This window comes from Xiphophorus maculatus, chromosome 6 (assembly GCF_002775205.1).
Source record: "Xiphophorus maculatus strain JP 163 A chromosome 6, X_maculatus-5.0-male, whole genome shotgun sequence".
NCBI classification, from domain to species: domain Eukaryota; kingdom Metazoa; phylum Chordata; class Actinopteri; order Cyprinodontiformes; family Poeciliidae; genus Xiphophorus; species Xiphophorus maculatus.
Window position 1 is genome coordinate 29,937,106 of NC_036448.1, and position 18,256 is coordinate 29,955,361.

The 18,256-nt window shown below is 49.1% G+C and overlaps 2 protein-coding genes across 6 annotated transcripts; both read right to left on the reverse strand.

Annotated features, from left to right (window-relative positions):
• Positions 1 to 64: 64 nt before the first annotated feature.
• Positions 65 to 14,809, reverse strand: LOC102235868 (anion exchange protein 2-like). Of its 5 annotated transcripts, none has more exons than XM_023336162.1 (19): positions 13,928 to 14,809; positions 13,667 to 13,783; positions 11,431 to 11,513; positions 10,447 to 10,603; positions 10,239 to 10,374; positions 7,511 to 7,655; positions 6,769 to 6,841; positions 5,878 to 6,062; positions 5,588 to 5,807; positions 4,610 to 4,813; positions 4,390 to 4,538; positions 3,265 to 3,459; positions 2,982 to 3,191; positions 2,462 to 2,551; positions 2,219 to 2,385; positions 916 to 1,169; positions 672 to 841; positions 419 to 592; positions 65 to 301 (listed from the first exon to the last, which is right to left on the reverse strand). In XM_023336162.1, exons 2-19 carry the CDS (start codon positions 13,755 to 13,757, stop codon positions 221 to 223), a joined length of 2,784 nt encoding a protein of 927 aa, XP_023191930.1. In that variant the 5' UTR covers positions 13,758 to 13,783; positions 13,928 to 14,809; the 3' UTR covers positions 65 to 220. The 5 variants fall into 5 exon arrangements, with proteins under 5 accessions (XP_023191930.1, XP_023191927.1, XP_023191931.1 ...); XM_023336159.1 differs by having other exon boundaries at positions 11,422 to 11,513; XM_023336163.1 differs by lacking the exon at positions 13,667 to 13,783 and having other exon boundaries at positions 10,870 to 11,513.
• A 91-nt stretch (positions 14,810 to 14,900) lies between these two features.
• ttc19 (tetratricopeptide repeat domain 19) lies at positions 14,901 to 18,160 on the reverse strand. Its single transcript, XM_023336167.1, has 11 exons — positions 17,718 to 18,160; positions 17,434 to 17,564; positions 17,220 to 17,311; positions 16,815 to 16,925; positions 16,567 to 16,605; positions 16,429 to 16,485; positions 16,256 to 16,317; positions 15,958 to 16,061; positions 15,720 to 15,883; positions 15,495 to 15,657; positions 14,901 to 15,373 (listed from the first exon to the last, which is right to left on the reverse strand). The coding sequence occupies exons 1-11, from the start codon at positions 17,789 to 17,791 to the stop codon at positions 15,225 to 15,227; spliced, it is 1,146 nt and encodes a 381-aa protein (XP_023191935.1). The 5' UTR covers positions 17,792 to 18,160; the 3' UTR covers positions 14,901 to 15,224.
• Positions 18,161 to 18,256: the final 96 nt, after the last annotated feature.

Below are 18,256 nucleotides of genomic sequence, written 5' to 3' on the forward strand. Positions count from 1 at the left end.
AGTACATGGACCTGGACCCAGTTCTGACCCGAACCGGTCCAAACTGGATGATAAGAGGCAGATATAAAGACAGATCTGTTTATTGAGGAGTTTTTACTGAGAGCAGCAGGTTCTGGTTCTGGTTCTGATCGTTACAGAGAAACATTTCAGTAAAATCACATCAGCATGTTCAAAAGCAGCTGTTCAGAGGTGCGAATGGTCCGGTTCTGGTCCGATCGGGTCAGATGGGCATCTGAAGGTCCGAGTACTCGTCCTGCCCCTCCTTCTCCTCTAGGTGGGGCTCTGCATCGTCAGCATCCAGCTGCAGGTCAGAGGTCAGACATCAGAGGTCCAGGCTGCACCGAATCCTGCAGTTTGTGGGTTAAGGATGACATCATGGTGACATCACGGTGACATCACGGTGACATCACTGACTCACACTCAGAAGCTCTCTGGGGCTGAAGAGGCGTGGCAGCAGCAGCATCCTCAGAGGGATGGTCAGCAGCAGCATGAAAGGGAACGCCAGCGCCGCCGCCGTCGCCATGACAACCCACAGCAGGGACAGGCACGTCAGCTGGACCAGCGTGAACAGGTGCATCCGCAGCGTCCTCACCTGGGACGGGACAGGGGGCCGCAGGTCAGCAGGGACCGGGATCGGGTCAGCAGGGACCGGAACCAGAACCGGGCCTTACCTTGCGGACGTAGTTCTGATCTGGATGGTACTTGGGAGGCATCAGCAGCAGGATGAGACGCTCTGTCAGCTGGATCCCGTTCAGCGACATCACACCCATGTAGAGGAAGATCCCAAACAGAACCGCCAGGGGGATCTGGCGCAGAACCTCTCCGATAACGATGGACAGACCTGACAGAGCCGACCCGTTCAGAACCCAGCAGTCTGGAGGTGACCCAGGTGCTGTTACCGTGACACTGCCTTACCCACTAGAACCGCCACCAAGAACCCAGTCACCCTCTGCTCCTTCACCTCCTGGATGCGCGGTTTGTCTCCAGGGTCCACGGCCTTGCTCATGACGGTCAGGGCGTTGGTATGGGTGACCGAGCGAACCGTGGCGGCGGAGAGCCACGGCAAACCAAACAGGGCTGAGACTCCGCCCACCACCACAATAATCAACAGGTCCAGATGAAACCCGGTTCCTTTCACCAGCATCCTCTCCTTCTTACTGACAATCAGCCTACAAGACAGATAAGACATCTGTCAGCTCACATCAGGACACGGGCCAGAACCTGGACCAGAACCACGCGTCAAGAGTCCAGTTCTGCTGAACATTAAGGCTTCATTCCCATCAGCCCTGTTCACTTCGCTTCAGTCCAACTCCAGTCCATTTGCCTATAAAATCCAGTGCGGTTGGTGAGGCGTGAACGCTAATCAACCTTTGACCTCTGGTCCTCCAAACCTCAGTTTGGGTTCAGTTGAAGTGAATTCTGGTTTGGTTGAAGTAAAGTGGACCTGAGAACGTATCAAAAGCAGGAAGTGGACTACAGCACAGGGCATTCTGGGTAAATACAACCAAAGCTAACATGCTAGCCTAGCGCTAGCAGTAGAAATGGCTCCTGGTCTTTAGCCAAAGACTAAAGAGATAAATCTGACGCCTCCATCTTGTTTCCATCTGGTGAAACAGGAAGTTGCTCTCAGTGTCTTCAGAGGTTTTTGTGTCATTTCCTTCTGTGGTTCTTGGTGCAGCGCCCCCACAGGCCAGGAGGGGAACAGGTTGGTTTGAGTCAGAGCCACAGCAGCTGGAGGTTTAATCTATAGGACTATCAGGTGGAAAACAGCCTATGAGTTAATAGAAATGGTCAAAAATAAATAAAAGAATTTTTGTTGAATCGTTGTTATGTAAACAAGTCCTAAGACCCAAAGTCATATTACCGGGACCTAGTCCAAAAGTCAGGCAACAAAGTTCCAAACTCTTAGGACCATAATTCTAGTCATGAATCCAAGAGAATCAGGACCATGACTTTAGTCAAACGTTCCTCCTAAACCCAAACTGACCATAAACCTGGTTAAAAGTCCAGAACCACTTGAGTCTAGTCAGACCAACAAGGGTAAGTGGACCATTTCTGGTTCCAGTTTTAGGTTTTAGAAAGAGATCAATGTTAAAACAATTTGAGTCACAACTCCTAAATGTACAATGATTCCTTATTGGACCTGGTTCATCTTTAGCAGTGACACCTCTGAGGTACTGGTACTGACTACATCCCTGACGAGCAGTAAGTTCTTTACGCTGTGATCTGTGACTCCATGAAGATGAGGATGAAGACCAGGATGGCTGGCAGGATGCTGGCTCCCATCATCCAAACTGGAAACTGGCCATCAGAACCCAACGGAGAAATCAGCCAGCCACGCTTCTCCGGACTGGACACTGAGAATCCGCTGGGAACGTTGAGTTTCTGTAGACCGACAGGAGCAGAGCGGTTCACCGCTGGGGTCAGCAGGATGTGGGATTAAAACAAACTGCACCCTCACCTGGGTGTAGGTGTCTTCCACACTGTAGTCCACCAGAACCATGATGAGGATCGCAATGGGGACCCCAAAGTCTCCAATGATTCGACGGATCTGAAACACAAGGAATGTGGTTTTAGATCCGCAGACGCTGGTCGGCTGATGGAGATGTCCTAAAGTCTTCTCTAGGAGAACTGAGGTCTCCAGACCAGGCTAAGAATCAAAGTCATACAACACTACTAGGCCTCATGGGTCAGTTCTGGTTCTACTGGCCCAAACTGGTCTAAGCTTTAGAAAACTGGACTCCTTCAGACGGTCTCGCAGTAAAATTTCCACGTTTTTGACAATGGACCAGTTGCTGAGAATCCTGGGAGACACGGATCCAGTTGTCTCTGGTTGAGAACTTTAACCTTTCACCTCTAAACCCTGATAATCAGATTGTGAGCCTCCAGCAGGTACTTTGGGTCTGGGCTGGCCTCTTCTTCAGACCTGGTCAGGGCTTGGGGTGTACTGGCCCCGTCCCTCTGCTCTGGTAGGTACTGACCCGTCCTGGGAAGAAGGAGCTGTTCTTGAACTTCCGCAGGTAGAAGGCGATGAAGTATGTTCCCGCCATGAGGACCAGTGAGAGCAGCGCCGTGTTTGGCTCTCCGGCGGTTCCCCCGGGACTCCCGGCAGTCACCGAGAAGTTGCACAGAGACGGAGATCCGCTGTTGTTTCCATGGAAACAGTTCTGGAGTGGGTGCTCCTTAAAGATCTATGAGAGAACAGAGAAGAAGTGGAGCGCAGCGGCATCACAGCTGGAGTCTTCTGCAGGCTCCTGGACTGACCTTGACCAGCTTGGCGAAGGTCTCGTAGATGAAGATGAGGGAGATGAGAAAGGAGAAGATCTCCTGAGTGAAGCGAGAAACAAACCGAACTAGGATGCTTCCCTCCAAGGCCACAGTGATGAAGACGATCAGCACCAGCCAGAAGCCGATCCAGACCCGGCCCGTCAGGTACTCGATCTCGTTGTCTTTGCAGAACTGCAGAGAAACACAGAGCGGCCCAGTTCCAGGGAGCGTCCTGACAGCTGTGGGGCGAAGCGGTTTCCACAGAGGAGATGGGAATGATCCCTCACCTCATACAGACGGCAAATGAACATCTAACAACTGGCTTTTAATTCACATTTTCAATTAATTCAGATTTTTTTAAAAGCGGTTCCATTTCATCTACATGCCGTCCCAGTAACTAAACCCAGTATAAGGCCGTTGTCTCTCAACCTCAGGCTGGATCTCAGTGCTGGGCACATTTCCAATATTCTGCTAAAAGTGGAGCTAGTTTTTAGCTTAGTGCTTTAACATTTTTGCTAACTTTGAAAACATTTAGTGCATTTAGCTTCCCCTTAATGATTTTCTCCAGCTAAGCGCTAATTTACTTGACTGTGTTGTAAACTTTCAGTTGAATAAAGTTAGACGTCTATGTTTGGTTAGATTTGGTTATCAACTTTTAGGAATTCTTCAAGTAGCTAAACATTTATATTCATGCTCTTATTTTGAAGGGGATGAGGGCTGCTTACAAAGCAGATACGTTTTGTCTCATTCTCCACCCAGGATGCGGTGCAATAGTTTATTCTGTACCCAGAATGCACTGCAGTAGTTCTAAAATGAACATGCTTTCTGACAAGCTGCTGCATCCTCGGTGCGTGAAGCAGCGTTACGGTAGATCCTTCCTCCAGCAGCTGCTGGACTTCAGAACCAACAAACTCACCAAGTTTTCACTTTCCTGCTGGTACTTGCAGTTTTACTGTCAGTTTTCGGTAAACAGTTTGTTCTTTTAATGCACAAATACTGTACACATGGACATGTTGGACATTTTCAGAGTAGGCAGTCTTTATTAAATGTATCTCTGTCCTCACTGTACAGTTTGCAGTTTTCTTTCTACTGGAATCTATTGTCTGAACCAGGAGAGCTCACCGTGTAGAAAGCTTCCTCAAACACCAGCAGAGGTCCAGAGAAGCCGATTACCAGCAGAGGCTGAGCTCCCAGTATGCTGAACACGATGCCCTGCATCGCCGTGGCAACGATCAACTCGGACACACCGATCAGACCCTCGGTCTTCTCGCCTGGATCACAGGACAGAGGTTAAAGGTCGTCCTGCTGGTTGTCCTCCATCCCTGCTGAGGGCCTCGCTCACCAAGCAGTCCGCCGAAGGTGATGGCAGGAGACAAGGCAGCGAAGTAGATGAAGATGATGGCCGCCATGCACTGAGGGTTCAGAGCATCCTGAATGTCACTGAGGTACTGAGGGTACCGCCGGGTCACATCCTGGATCAGACCGCCAAAGAGACGACCCGAACGCCTCAGAGGAGCTTCGGCGGACTTGAAGGGAACCAGAGAGTCTGAGAGAGAAGATCAGCGTGAAGTCAGAGGAGAGAAAACGCAGCGACCTGCAGCCAGGCCACCGCCAGGCTGATGATCCAGAACAATCACCACATGTCAATCCTTTACTGAAGCAAAAACATTCTCCTTAGGTGTGTGTGCATGGTTGCTCGTTCTGTGTGTCTCTGTGTCGCTCTGCGATGGACTGGTGACCTGTCCAGGTGACCCAGCCTTTTGCCCTTTGACCTCTGGAGATAGGCACCAGCACCCGTCGCAACCCCACTAGAAATAAGTGTGTTGGATGATGAACAGTCTGGTTGTTGTTAGAATTATTTCCTGATGCCCTGAGCCTCTCTCTGTCTGTCCAGCCAGGACTTTTCTTCAGCTTTCAACCTCCTCAGTATTTAAGCTTCTCTTTTTCAGTCACTGCTTGCCGGATCCTTTCGTTAATTTCCTTGTGTTCCTTTGCTGATTTCCTTATTGAGTATGTTTTGCTCTTTGCTCCTGCTTGGCTTCCCGTGTATTTTATAACTCAATCTTCATGAGGTCTTCGAACCCATTCGCCGCCTCCGTTTCTGCTTTTGGGTCCAACATCAACCACCACCCATCATGACCACACTGATGTTTGAATGTTGATGCTATATTGTTATGCTCATTTCTGCTGCCTGTCCTCAGTCCATTTGTTCCTTCAACCATCATAAGTTTGATGGTAACATTTCCAGAAAAGCTTATGCAAGTAATTAATTTTGGTTTTAGTTAATAGCAGAGCCTCTAAGGAGAAGACAGTCAGCCACCTTTGTCCTGCTGAAGGCTGCTTTGCTTCTCCTGCAGCTTGCTGCTCTGCTCTCTCTCTCCGTTCTGCAGCGTCTCTCCTTGGCAGCGAGGAGCCGAGATCAGAAGCTCCTCCCTGCTGGCGTCAGGCGGGGGCAGAAGCACGCTGCGCTGCAGGAAGCGGTCGACGGCCGTCAGCAGGTCCTGCTGGCTCTCTGCTCGGTACGCCGCCTCATGGAAGCTCTGGAAGAGAACGACCACATGTTGTGGCGCCACCTGATGGGCGTTTCCAAGAACATGAGCAGGAACGCACCTGGTCTGACATCAGCGTGGACACGGAACGGCCGATCTGGTGGTACTCCAGGCTGGCAGTAGGAGGGCCCAGCAGGAGGAAGAGGAACCGGACTGGGACGGAGACTTCCAGAACAGAGTCCAACAGAACCGCTTCCTGCAGTCGCACAAAGGCCAGGACGGGCCGGTCCAGGAAGCCCACGCTGCCTGCAGTCACAGCACAGGGAGAAATGAACCTTCAGCAGATCTACTGGATCTACAGCACCAGGAACGTGACCTGCTGCGTCTGGACGCTCATTCACACACACCAGTCCTCTAAAAGGTTAAAGGTCATATGAACCCAGGTTGAAGTCCTGATCGGATGAAGTTGATGTAGACTACGGGTAACGCAACACTACGTTACCCATAATGCATCTGTTTGTTTTGTAATTTCAGGTTAATCTCTGCGCTTCGATGTGATACTGGATCCACGGATCAGGAGCCGCCGTCAATCATTCGTTCATCACGTGTGTGTGAGACCTGTGTGTGTTTTTACCATGTTGGTCAGTTACTAGTCCAGGGTGGGAAATTGTTGCCGTGTTTCTCTGGCTACCGATAACATCTTAAGTATTGTTATTATAATTGTAGAGGTGAAATTTTCCATCCTCTTTTCTGGAGGTTTTGTGTTGTTCACATTTATTTAACTGATCATTCATGTGTGTTGTTGTGCTGCCCTCTAGGGGATTTTCTCTGGTACTGCGTGTCATTGTTCTTACTGCATCTATGTATGGTAATTAATGCACACACACACACACACACACCAGCCTCATAATCCGTTCCCTCAGACCGTTGGAGTCGAGTGCTGGATGATCTGAAATCAGTACTCTGACCTTCACCTTGACCTTGACCCTGACCTTGACCCCCCTGTTCTTACCCACAAGGACGACGGCGGCCTCAGCTCGCTCCATCAGCTTTCCGTCAGGTTGTGATCCACATGGCAAAGTCTCCTGCTGGACAGAGGTCAGAGGTCACCCAGCTGTGTGAGGCCATTTTCAAAATGATTGAAAAGTCAGTTTCCTAACAACAACCAACTTTCAGTCTGGTTTCCATGGTTTCCATAGTACGGAGTCTGGCCTAGTCAAAGTGCTCCAACCATAGTGCTGATTCTGTTGGACCTCGGTGTTGACCCGGTTGTGTTAGTGAACCAGTAGCAGGTTCTCATATGGGCGACATGGCAACCGCCCAGGGTGGCACCCTGAGGGCGGGGAGACAATCTAGATCTATAGCTCTACAGCTATAGATCTAGCTGTAGAGCTAGATCTATAGCCCTAACCCCTAACCCTAACCCTAGCTCTACAGCTATAGATCTAGCACAGCACAGCTGCTGCTGCTGGATCAACCTGCTGGTCCTGGTTCTGGTTCTGCATCCAGAACCAAACATGAAGAAGCAGCATTCAGCTTCTATGCTTCCAGAAAACTGAAAAACAGCCGAAACCCTGAGTTCCTTTAAATCCAGACTGAAACCTGATCAGATTATTATTATTGCTTTGATTATTAATAACTGGAATATTGATCAACATGGTAGATGAAGATTCAGGTGACGACTGAATGTATCGTCTGATTGATTATTGCCGACTGATCGATGGTTTCATGGTGAGAAGCTAAACTGACTTCACCTTCCTGCTGACATCAGCCTCTCTGTGATTGGCTGTGTTCCTGGAGAGCTCTGATTGGCCGGTGCGTCTGCCAATCAGGGAGGAAAGGTCAGCTGCAGAAATGTTCCTGCTGAACCAGCGAGGATCCTGCTGATCACTGGGAGGACTGGGAGAGACAGGAAGTAGTTCAGCAAAGGATGGATGTGAGACTATAGAACCAGCTGAGAGGTGAACTGAATAATATGTGATGGACAGGTGGAGGACAGGTGGGGGCAGTGTTGTGTTGTAGTACTCGACACCTGTCTTGGTCCCGAGACCATTTTTTGATGGTCTTGGGCGCTGAGGACTCGGGATTTTATTTCAAGACCAGTGAAGACTGCAACTGTGGGAATATCACTAAACGTACAGAAAACTGTCCGGTTTATTTAACATGTTTGATTTCACTGGATGCCAAACGCACCGATTAAAATCCAACCAATAAGGTGTTTCTGTTACTCCCCTGCCCAGCGCTCTGAGACATGCTCAGTGGTTTTCTTTGAGCGGCAGAAGATTTCTCTGTCTAATCGTCAGTAATTTAATTGAGCTGCATAAACCATCAGCTAATTCAGCAGAACTTCGCTTTCACACACGGTGGGACTATGTCTAACTTTAATCAGATTACTGATTACTCCTTGAAAAAGTAACTTTAATCAGATTACTGATTACTCCTTGAAAAAGTAACTTTAATCAGATTACTGATTACTCCTTGAAAAAGTAACTTTAATCAGATTACTGATTACTCCTTGAAAAAGTAACTTTAATCAGATTACTGATTACTCCTTGAAAAAGTAACTTTAATCAGATTACTGATTACTCCTTGAAAAAGTAACTCTGTTAGATTACTGACTACTTGATTTGGAAAGTAACTAAGTTACATTAAAAGTAACTTTTTTAGTTACTTTCAGCAGCTGCTAACAACAACGCTGTGAAAATGACATTGATCTTTGCCAAAACTTAATTGTAAGTTATTTAATAACAGTAACATCAACATGTTGTCTCCACTGATAAGGTTGAACTGAAGGGGAGACTTTTTAATGGTTACAGTACAAAAAAGAAACGTTAGTAATTTGTGCAGTTTTTGTGTTTTCCACTATTGTCTGGAAAACTCTAAGGATTTTAACCCCCAACCTCCAGGTTCTGTGTTTGGTGTTAAAGGTCAGAGGTCAGAGCTCCTCCTGCGGCTCCACAGTTCAGATGGCTGCTGCACAGATTAGTGACATTTACCTTAATATTAATAATTATAATGGCGTTTAGTTGCACAACTTTACGGACTCGTTCATTCGTGGCTGTTTTCACGTTTATTGCTCTGTTCATATTAGTCTCCATGTTTCCAATGTTCTGGACATCTGGACGTCATTCACAGGTAATATATTAACTTTAACAGAGACGCAGCGGGACGGATCATCCTGGAAATGATGGGCAGGGAGAGTCTGAGTAAAACTAGCTGGAGGTCAGACACATTCTGGGGTTTCTGTCTGTTTATTTCCAAACCCAAATGAACAACTTCACCTTCAAAAACCAGCCCAGAAAGAGCAACCATTAAATTTGCTAGCAACTTAAAAAAAAAAATTAAAAAAAAAGCCCACAGCCACTATAATAATCGGACTTGGCGACAGAAACTCAAAATAGTTCCTGTTTTTCTACCAACAAAATGGCATCTCCCTCCATTGTTTACGTTTCTGTCGCATAGAAACGGCGATCACTCGACAAGACGCACAGAGGAAATACAATTAAATTCCAAAAGAAAATAGTAACACAAAATGATTTTGATAAGTAACTGTAGTCTGACTACTGGATATGAAATAGCAAAGCGTTAGATTATTAGTTACTGAAAAAAGTGGTCTGACGTCAGTAACGCGTTACTAAGTGACACGTTACTGACGTCGCTGCTTAGAACAGAAGCTCAAAGAAAGGTAAACTCTGTGACGTGATGTTAGCAAAGCTAGCTGTACAGAGACACATAAGCATTTGTGATGGAAAAAAAAAGTCACTCACTGCGCTGAATTATTGTGCGGAGGTTTGGGACATATATGGGACAACACGGTGTCCAAAAGTCTGCAATATAGTGATGTGACATTCACAAACGGTCCGATTCTTCTGAACTTCTCTTCACTAAGAAGATGTGACTGGAGCCTCACTGAGAGCCGTTCTTTGGTGCATTATATACATTGATATTTATTTAATTAGGAAATAAATAAAACACAAGAACAAAAGCACGCAGAGGATGCGCATTGCTCTTTGATTGTTTTTGTCACCTGTCATGTGACATAGTTACAGCGTTGTGCTGCCTGGCTTCATGCAGCAGGACAGACGGAGGCACCGCCATGTTTAACGGTGCAGACTGCTGGTTTCTGACAGGAGTGATATGGGCGGCTGCTCAGGGCGTTATCTTTTTAGGATGGCAGGAGACCTCAGCGGATTGTGGCACAGAGATGGAAGCAAAGCAGAATGAAGACGAGTTTGAATTGATAATGACACTGGTTAAATTTATTTCAGCTCTAAGTATTTAATATCTGGGTGTTTTTATGGAAATGTGGATCTTTCAGGTCAATTTGAGAAGCAGTTTTGATCATATTTCACATTTTGTCATGTAGCGCAGGGCGCCGGTCTTGGTCTCGGGTTAGGTGGTCTTGACTACAACACTGGGTGGAGGACAAGTGGGGGACAGGTGGAGGACAGGTTTAGGACAGGTGGAGGACAGGTGGTGTACCTGTGCGGCAGCAGCAGCGTCCTCAGCACGTTGTCTCCGTCTCCGGTTCTGACCTGCTCGCCGTCCAGCAGACGCTCCACCACCTGCTGGGCCACGCCCCCCAGACTGCTCTGCTGGAGGTCCAGAAGAACGGCGCCTGCAACCAGAACCAGAATCAGGGCTCGCTGTTCAAACCTCCACCCAGGAGACTGGGGGACATCGTCCTCACCGTCGGACAGCAGCTTCTGCAGGACCAGCAGGGACTGGACGGACAGGGGGACGATGTGAGCCGTCTCCTGGTCCTCAGAACCCGTCCACCGACCCGACTCCCTCCACTGCAGGTCCTGGTTCTGGTCCATCACCAGCTCCTTCAGCAGCACAAACATCTGACTCGCACGCACACACACACACACACACACACACACACACACACACACACACACACACGCGCGCACAGTGTGACTGGAGACGTCCTCTGATGAGGCTGGACCTCCTCCGTGTCCTCTGACCCGTCTCAGCACCAAATCAGCTTACAGACCTGGCTAGAACCTGCTGAACTGGGTCAGTTCAGAACCAGAACCCAACCAGAACCTGAAATACTTCAGATTAAATCAGAACCTGAAACCCAACTGGACCTGACCTGCAGCTGTACCTGGTTCTGTCTGCTCCTCGGGTCTAGACCCAGCATACTGGAGACCAGCAGAACTGAACCTGCTGCAGAGCTGAGCCCAGACTCTACCTGATGTCCTCACCTGTCCCCGCCCCTGGATGCCCCGCCCCTAATCCCACCTGGATTAACCAGGATCAGGTGCCGGTTCCTGTTTCAGCCTCAAACATTCCACAGCTTTTGTTGTCGTCTTTCACCTGGTTCTGTTCCCACCGGGTCTCCTGATGTCCTTGTGTTGAACCTGGTTCTGACCCAGTTCTGTTCCCACATCACTAGCCTGTTAGCATGTAGCATGCTAACACTCATCCCTATTAATTAAAGAGATAAAATGATGCTGAATGACCTATGACCTATAGAGGGTCAGAGTCAACATGTTAGGCTCCTAACCCTGACCCCAGCAGGTGGCAACTCACCTGAATAATGTGTCACCCTGGTTACCTTGGCTACCTTAGTTACGTTGGTCACCTTGGTTACGTTGGTTACCTTGGTTACCTTAGTCACCTTGGTTGCCTTGGTTACTTTGAACACCTTAGTTACCTTGGTTACCTTGGATGCGGGGACGATGCGTCCTCTGGAGCTCTGCTTCACCTGGTGATGCTGAACAGCTGGAATATCATCTGACCTTTGACCTGAGTGGGTGGAGTTACAAGAGAGGAAACATGACTCTGAGTTGATTTAACTGTTACAATTTTCAAAATAAAAGCAGTGAGAAACTTGGAAGAGAAGCAGAATGAGATGATAGAAGAGGTTCTGGTTCTGATCCAGATGATCACAGCCTTCTCTCAGAGCGGTTTGAACATGTTGCTATTGAGGGATCGGCAGCAGACTGGTTTCATCCCAGTGATCCCAGTTTGTTGCTGCTTGTCCTCCGGCTCCAGGGCTGGTGGAGTCCCACAGGGTTCTGGACTCGGCCCGATCCGCTTCACTGTGGTTCCAGTTGGTGAAACCACCAGACAGCACAGGAGAAATTTTCTGCTGATGACACCCAGATTTATCTATAATCCAGGTTAATCCAGCCTGTTAGGGTAGATTACAAGCATTAAAACCTGGACGGCCCCAAACTTCCTGCTTTAAGTTCTGACCCGATTGAAGTTGTTTGTTTTTAGACCAGATCCTCTGAAGAGAACCTGATCAGTGGATCAGTGATCCCTAACCCTGAGTTATTTATCCAGGATGTTATGTATTCCCACAGGAAACAGTTTCTAGGATGACCTTGTGACCTTTCTCCAGTCTGAACTGGTTGTGAATGTGGAGAAGATGGAAGCGACGGTTCACCCTGGAAACCATCTGGACCCGCTCCAGGTTCATGCCTTTTATTTTAGTTTCCCTTTTAAAGCACATAGAAAACGAGTTGTGAGCCTTTAAAACGAAGGTCGTGTTTTGTGACGGATCCTGATCGTCAGAACCTGGTATCAGCAGCGTTCTGATGGATCATCAGACATTTTGGATATGAATGTGCTGTCAGGTTTGGACTAGGCCGCAGCGTCTCAACGTCTCCTGTAGGAGAAACCACCACTTGATGATCCTGGTTTCTAAAACTGTGCTGCAGCTGATTTAAAGTCCCTGCTGCAGCAATCTGCTGCTGCCAGTTCTTTACGCTGCTGCAGCGTTTTCTGCTGCAGGTTCTTGGTGAGCTCAACTAAAAACCCGCCTGTTTAGGATTGGATTTAAAATGTAATCAATTACAAATTTAACTTGACTTAATGTCATGTTTTGATTATTGATTCTATGTTTCATTGTGTTTCTGTGTTTGTAATGATGTAAAGCACTTTGAAATGTCTGCTGCTGAAATGTGCTATACAAATAAAATTTGATTGATTGATTGATTGATTGATTGATTGATTGATTGATTGATTGATTGATTGATTGATTGATTGATTGATTGATTGGTGTTGGACAGAGAGAGAGAAGCGAGGATTCAGAGACGGAACCGGATTTCTTTGGATTTCATCTACCACTGCTTTAATCTGTAAATGTTTTAGTTTAGTTTTAGTTTAGTTTAGTTTTAGTTTAGTTTAGTTTAGTTTAGTTTAGTTTAGTTTAGTTTTAGTTTAGTTTGGTTTAGTTTGAGTTTAGTTTTAGTTTAGTTTAGCCTCTTCAGAACCAGAACATTTATCTCTCCAGTTTTAACCTGATCATCTGTTTCTTTCATCTCCAGATTATCTGCAGCTTTAGAATCTAATCTGATCTTCAAACTAAATCTTTTTCTCCATCAGTCTTTCAGCTGGTCCAGATCGGGTTCTGGTTCTGGTGGTTCCCTCCTGATGGACCTTTAATCTCTGCAGCCCACAGCAAGAGCTCAGGTTACCATGGGAACCAGCTAACCAGCTCTCCTCATGACACATTCATTCATCCGTCCAATCAGCTGCCAGCACAGAGTCAGCTGACCCGGTTCTGTCAGAACTGCTCGACTTGAAGGTTCTGATCCAGTTCTGATCCGGTTCTCCTTCAGCAGGATCAGAACCTACAGTGAAGGTTGATCCACACCCGGTTCTGGATCAGCGGTTCTGACCATCAGCAGCTGTCGGTCCTGTTCGGGTCAGAACGACCTGCATGTTGGACCACCATCAGAACCAGAACCTTCAGAGCAGCAGAGTGTCGGCAGCTGGTCCAGTTCGGACAAAGTTCTGACCCGGACCGGTTCGTGGAGACATCAGAACATGACGGAACCACAGCAGGAGACACTCGGAACTCCTCCAGAACCTTTTGGACCTCAGGAACCTCTGCAGCAGGTTCTGAACCAGAACAGGATCAGAACCCTGACCCGTTTCATGGTGCTCACCTGGAGAGTTCTGCTGGTCCAGAACCGGCTGTTCTTCATCATCGCGGCAGCAGTGAGGAAGAGGAGCCGCTGGGTTCTGGTTCCGCTCCATGCAGGGTCAGAGGTCAGAGGTCAAACCTGAGGAGCAGCAGCACAGGTCAACGGCCTGACGATGATGATGAAGGTCCCTCAGGCTGAGCTTCATCTTCATCATCACCTCCATGCAGGAACCATCAGAACCAGAACCAGAACCTCCTGATGGGTCTGTGTGTGTGTGTGTACCTGCTGGGTGTGCTGGTCCGTTTCGGTGCTGCCGGATCAGAACCAGCCGGGCTGCAGCGTTTCTTATAGCGACCCATCTGTGTGGGCGGAACCAGAACCCGGTAATTATCTGAGCTGAACCCAAACATGTTTACCTGGAAACACCTGAGAGCCGCTGGAGGCGCCGGTTCCCACAGAACCATACGGACTGGACTGGGCCGGGCCAGACCAAGCTGATGAATTTCTCCAGCATGATGAAAAGAAAGACATCAGCAGGTTCTGAAACTTCAGAACCGGGTCCGGTCGGACCAGCTCCTGGTTCTCCTCCGTGCTGGTTTCGCTCCAGAAGGTCCTGGAGGTCCAGATCGGGTTGGTCGCTCCAGAAATCCGGTCCACTTGGTCTGGAACTGAGGTTCTGGTGGGTTCTGATCCCTACTGTGGAGGAATGGGCCCACAGTATGATACCTCCACCACCGTTCTCCTCAGGGTTCTGGGCCCAACAGAACCGCACTGGTTCCACCAGTCCAGAATGCCATACCTTCCTGGACTGGTCTGGTTCTGGTTCTGATAATGGCTCGGTGTTCCTCTGATCACAGAAGCTGCTCTTCCTCCAGTCCAAGAAAGATCCGGTTCTGGTGGGTTCTTCAGAACCATCCAGCTGATGCTAAAGCTAGCACAGCTAACGGCGTCAACAGGTGTCATGCGGCTTTGGACCGGCGTGGCGTCCTGGACCGGGTCAGGACCGGCGTGGCGTCCTGGACCGGGTCAGGACCGGCGTGGCGTCCTGGACCGGGTCAGGACCGGCGTGGCATTCCTTCTTGTTTCTGTCTCTAAACGATTTTAATTTTGATAACAGGAAACAGATTCACTGCAGGAGGAACTTCCTGAAACAAAGATCTACGGTCGGATCAGAACCAGGAGGAGGGGCGTCATCATCGTCATCATCGTCATCATCATCATCATGTCAGTCAGATTATCAGTGAATCACGACCAAAACACCAAACATCATTTATTTAAACTCATGTTGTCACAACACACAGCTGTTCTTAGCCCCGCCCCCTCCTGCTCACTGTCGTCACGGAGACGCACTCAGTAAACACAGCAGGGCGACTCACCTGTGGGAATCTGCACACACACACACACACACACACACACACACACACACACACACACACACAGCTACACACTAAAAACACAGAGCTGCATCCGCTCCGTTACAGAACCACATAATGGGTCAAAAGTTCTGGAGGTTCTGGAGAAATGAGGGGAAACAACAATGGGACACATGTAGGACCCAGGACGGGTCATCAGAACCAGGTCAGTCCTTCTCTTCCTTCGTCGCCTGGCTCCTCCTCTTCCTCAGCTCCTCCAGCCCGTCCTGGATCCGCTCCAGTGCGGCCCGGTCTCCAGCCTGCTGGGCCCGGTCCAGTGCCTCCTGATAGAACCGGGCAGAGTCACCCAGCCGGCCTGGGGACAGAACCACAACCAGAGGTCGGAACCAGAACCAGAGGTCAGAACCAGAACATTAGGTCGGAACCACAACCAGAGGTCAGAACCAGAACGGTCCGGTCTGTCCAGGTGAACTCACCTGTGTGCAGCAGGATCCCCGCCAGGTTCTCCAGCAGAACGTGGTGATCCGGATTTTCCTCGGAGACGCTGAGGTCCACCGCCTGCTGGATCAGAACCAATGCGTCGTCATGACGACCCTGCAGGTCCAAGATGGTGGCCAAGTCGCTCATCAGGACCAGTGTCTGATGGAGACACAGAAGAGTTCAGACTAGGTGTCTCCGGTGGTGTCACCAGGTGTGTCTACCTGTGGGTGATCCTGTCCCTGCTCCTGGCGGCAGATGTCCAGAGCTTTCCTGTAGTCGTGTCCAGCCAGGTCCAGATCCATCCTTGAGACTCGGTACCGCGCTCGCGAGTCCAAACACAAACCCAGCAGAAGGTGAGTGTCTTTCCTCAGAGCTTCCTGCTCCTCTGGAAACAGAAACACACAAGTCGCTGAAATGTCTCACCTGTCCCCTCTGTCTCACCTGTCCCCTCTGTCTCACCTGTCCCCTCTGTCTTCTCGTCTTCTGGTTGCTTCTTGTACTTCTCCAGTTTAGCCTCCAGTGATTCCACACAGAACCTGAAACCGTGTTCGGCCAGCTCCGCCCTTCACAATAGAAGAGAAAAGTTAATGACCTTTGACCTCTGATAACTTTGACTAACCAGTACCAACACGGTCCTGATATACAACTGGACACGAAGTGAACTGGTTCTTCAGGTGATCTGGACATTAAGTGAACTGGTTCTTCAGGTGATCTGGACACAAAGTGAACTGGTTCTTCCGGTGGCCCCACCCCTTACCTGTTCTGCTCAGCGTAAATGGTAGCCAGCTTCAGAGACATCTCAATGACGGCGTTGTCGTCCTGGAAACAGACAGGAAGTGAGGTGGTGTTTTCAGCCAAATGGAGGGTCTAACACTGAACCAGCTCAGGAAGAACTGAAGCAGAACACCTGGGCAGGTGAGGGGAGCTAACCTCTGGAGTTCCTCCTGCCAGCATGTAGCTCATGGCTGCTTTGAAGAGCTTCTCTGCCTGAGAGGAAGAGGAGCAGAGATGAAGATGAGGAGAACCAGCTGAAAGGAACCAGCCTGGATTGGACTGGGCCGTACTCACGCTGTCCAGCTGACCTTGAATGTAGGCCAGGTTCGCCATCTGAGGAGGACGTCACTGATCATTCAGTTAGCAGTTACACAGCAGGACAGAGGACAGACAGGGGACAGACAGGGGACACACAGGGCACAGACAGGGGACAGACAGGGGACACACAGGGGACACACAGGGGACACACAGAGGACAGACAGGGGACACACAGAGGACAGACAGGGGACACACAGGGCACAGAGAGAGGACAGACAGGTCACCTGGCTGTAGGTGTAGATGATGGCCTGGTTGTTGTGGGTCTGCTGAGCGAGAGCGACCGCCTGGTGGAAGAAGGACGAAGCCGCCTGCAGATTTCCTCGATGCACGCTGAGCTGCAACAGAAAGTGGACGGTTACTCTGACCAACTGGACCCGCAGGACTCGTCGGTTCCCGCCGACTGCAGCCGGCCGCAGAGGTCCGTCCCGCGGACCAGACGGGCCTCTGGTTCTGGATGAGTAAAGGTCGAGCTCGGTTCTGAACATCCCGCCCTCGAGTCCGGACTCGGTTTCTGGGTCTCCCGGCTCGTCTCAGCCGACGTGGGAACACAGAACTTCCTGTTCTGTGTTCCCACGTCGGCGTGTGTCCTCTGTCTGTCTCGGTTCTGGTTCCGGTCCACGTTCTGGTACCTTGGCTTTCTTCAGCAACAGAATGATGTCGTCCTCCTTCCTCTGAGCTTCGTCCCTCTGGTCTTCATCGGTGGCGCTGAACAGGGAGAACGCTGCAGGTCAGCAGAGAGAGACAGGTCAGAGGTCAGCAGAGAGAGACAGGTCAGAGGTCAGCAGAGAGAGACAGGTCAGAGGTGAATCCCCAGGTTTCTGACAGGTGAGTGACTGAACCTACCGACTACCGCCCACAAACCTCCTCCTCTTCTTCGGTGGTGTTTTGTGCCGTCTTGACGTCTGCTTTGTGCCTCCCAGCATGCTGCGCGGCGTCCCGCCTCAGAAACAACCCGAGCAGAGGTCAAAGGCCACCTGTAGGGGCGGTAAGCTGTTAATGCAGGCGGTCCAGGTGAGCCCAGGTTCCCTGCGGTGGATGAGGTATTGATACGTCATCAATATTAATAAATGCTAGAGCCAATCAGAAACCGCCACGAGGAGAAGCTGCTGATGTTGGTCGGTACTGACCTGACCCCTCCAGAACATCTGGACCGGCTCAGAGTTCGGCTGAGGATGGTTCGGAGTACACAAGAAGCCGCCATCTTTACTATTTACATAAAATGAACGGAAGTCATGCTATGAAATGCCGCACTTTCAAAATAAAAGCCTTGAAATCTACATTTCCGCAGATTTTCAGCAAATATTTAAAAAAAATAATTGGTGTTTTATTTTTCCGAACTGATTTTAGTTCATTTTGGTAAAATTTCTGAAAGCAGAACCAGAGGTAAACATCCAACAGGGAGATGCGAGTGTGGTGTGAGCATCATAACTACAGGCTGAGTGGAGAAAAATTAAAACAAGAATTAAGGAAACATGGTGTGGAGGCACTAAGAGTGAATACACACAAGATCAATAAAGCATTTATTAAATTTCTAAAGGAAATGGGATTTTATATATAAAATTTTAGTTTAAGTAGAAGAGAAACATCCTGTGGGGCTCACTCCAGCACAGTAGGTGGCGATAAAACGGATGTCACCCGCCTTAAAACTCAAGAAGAAGAGAACCAG

Bases quoted from the DNA above. Each gene is read 5' to 3' on its own strand.
- LOC102235868 (XM_023336159.1), bottom strand. From the start codon at position 13,757: ATGGAGCGGAACCAGAACCCAGCGGCTCCTCTTCCTCACTGCTGCCGC. The intron at 3,192-3,264 runs GTCAGTCCAGGA...GTTCTCTCATAG, and splicing joins CCTTCGCCAAGCTGGTCAAG to ATCTTTAAGGAGCACCCACT. The intron at 2,552-2,981 runs GTCAGTACCTAC...CTTGTGTTTCAG, and splicing joins GCTCCTTCTTCCCAGGACGG to ATCCGTCGAATCATTGGAGA.
- ttc19 (XM_023336167.1), bottom strand. From the start codon at position 17,791: ATGGCGGCTTCTTGTGTACTCCGAACCATCCTCAGCCGAACTCTGAGC. The intron at 16,318-16,428 runs GTTAGCTCCCCT...GTCTGTTTCCAG, and splicing joins TGGCAGGAGGAACTCCAGAG to GACGACAACGCCGTCATTGA. The intron at 15,658-15,719 runs GTAGACACACCT...TGTCTCCATCAG, and splicing joins AGGGACAGGATCACCCACAG to ACACTGGTCCTGATGAGCGA.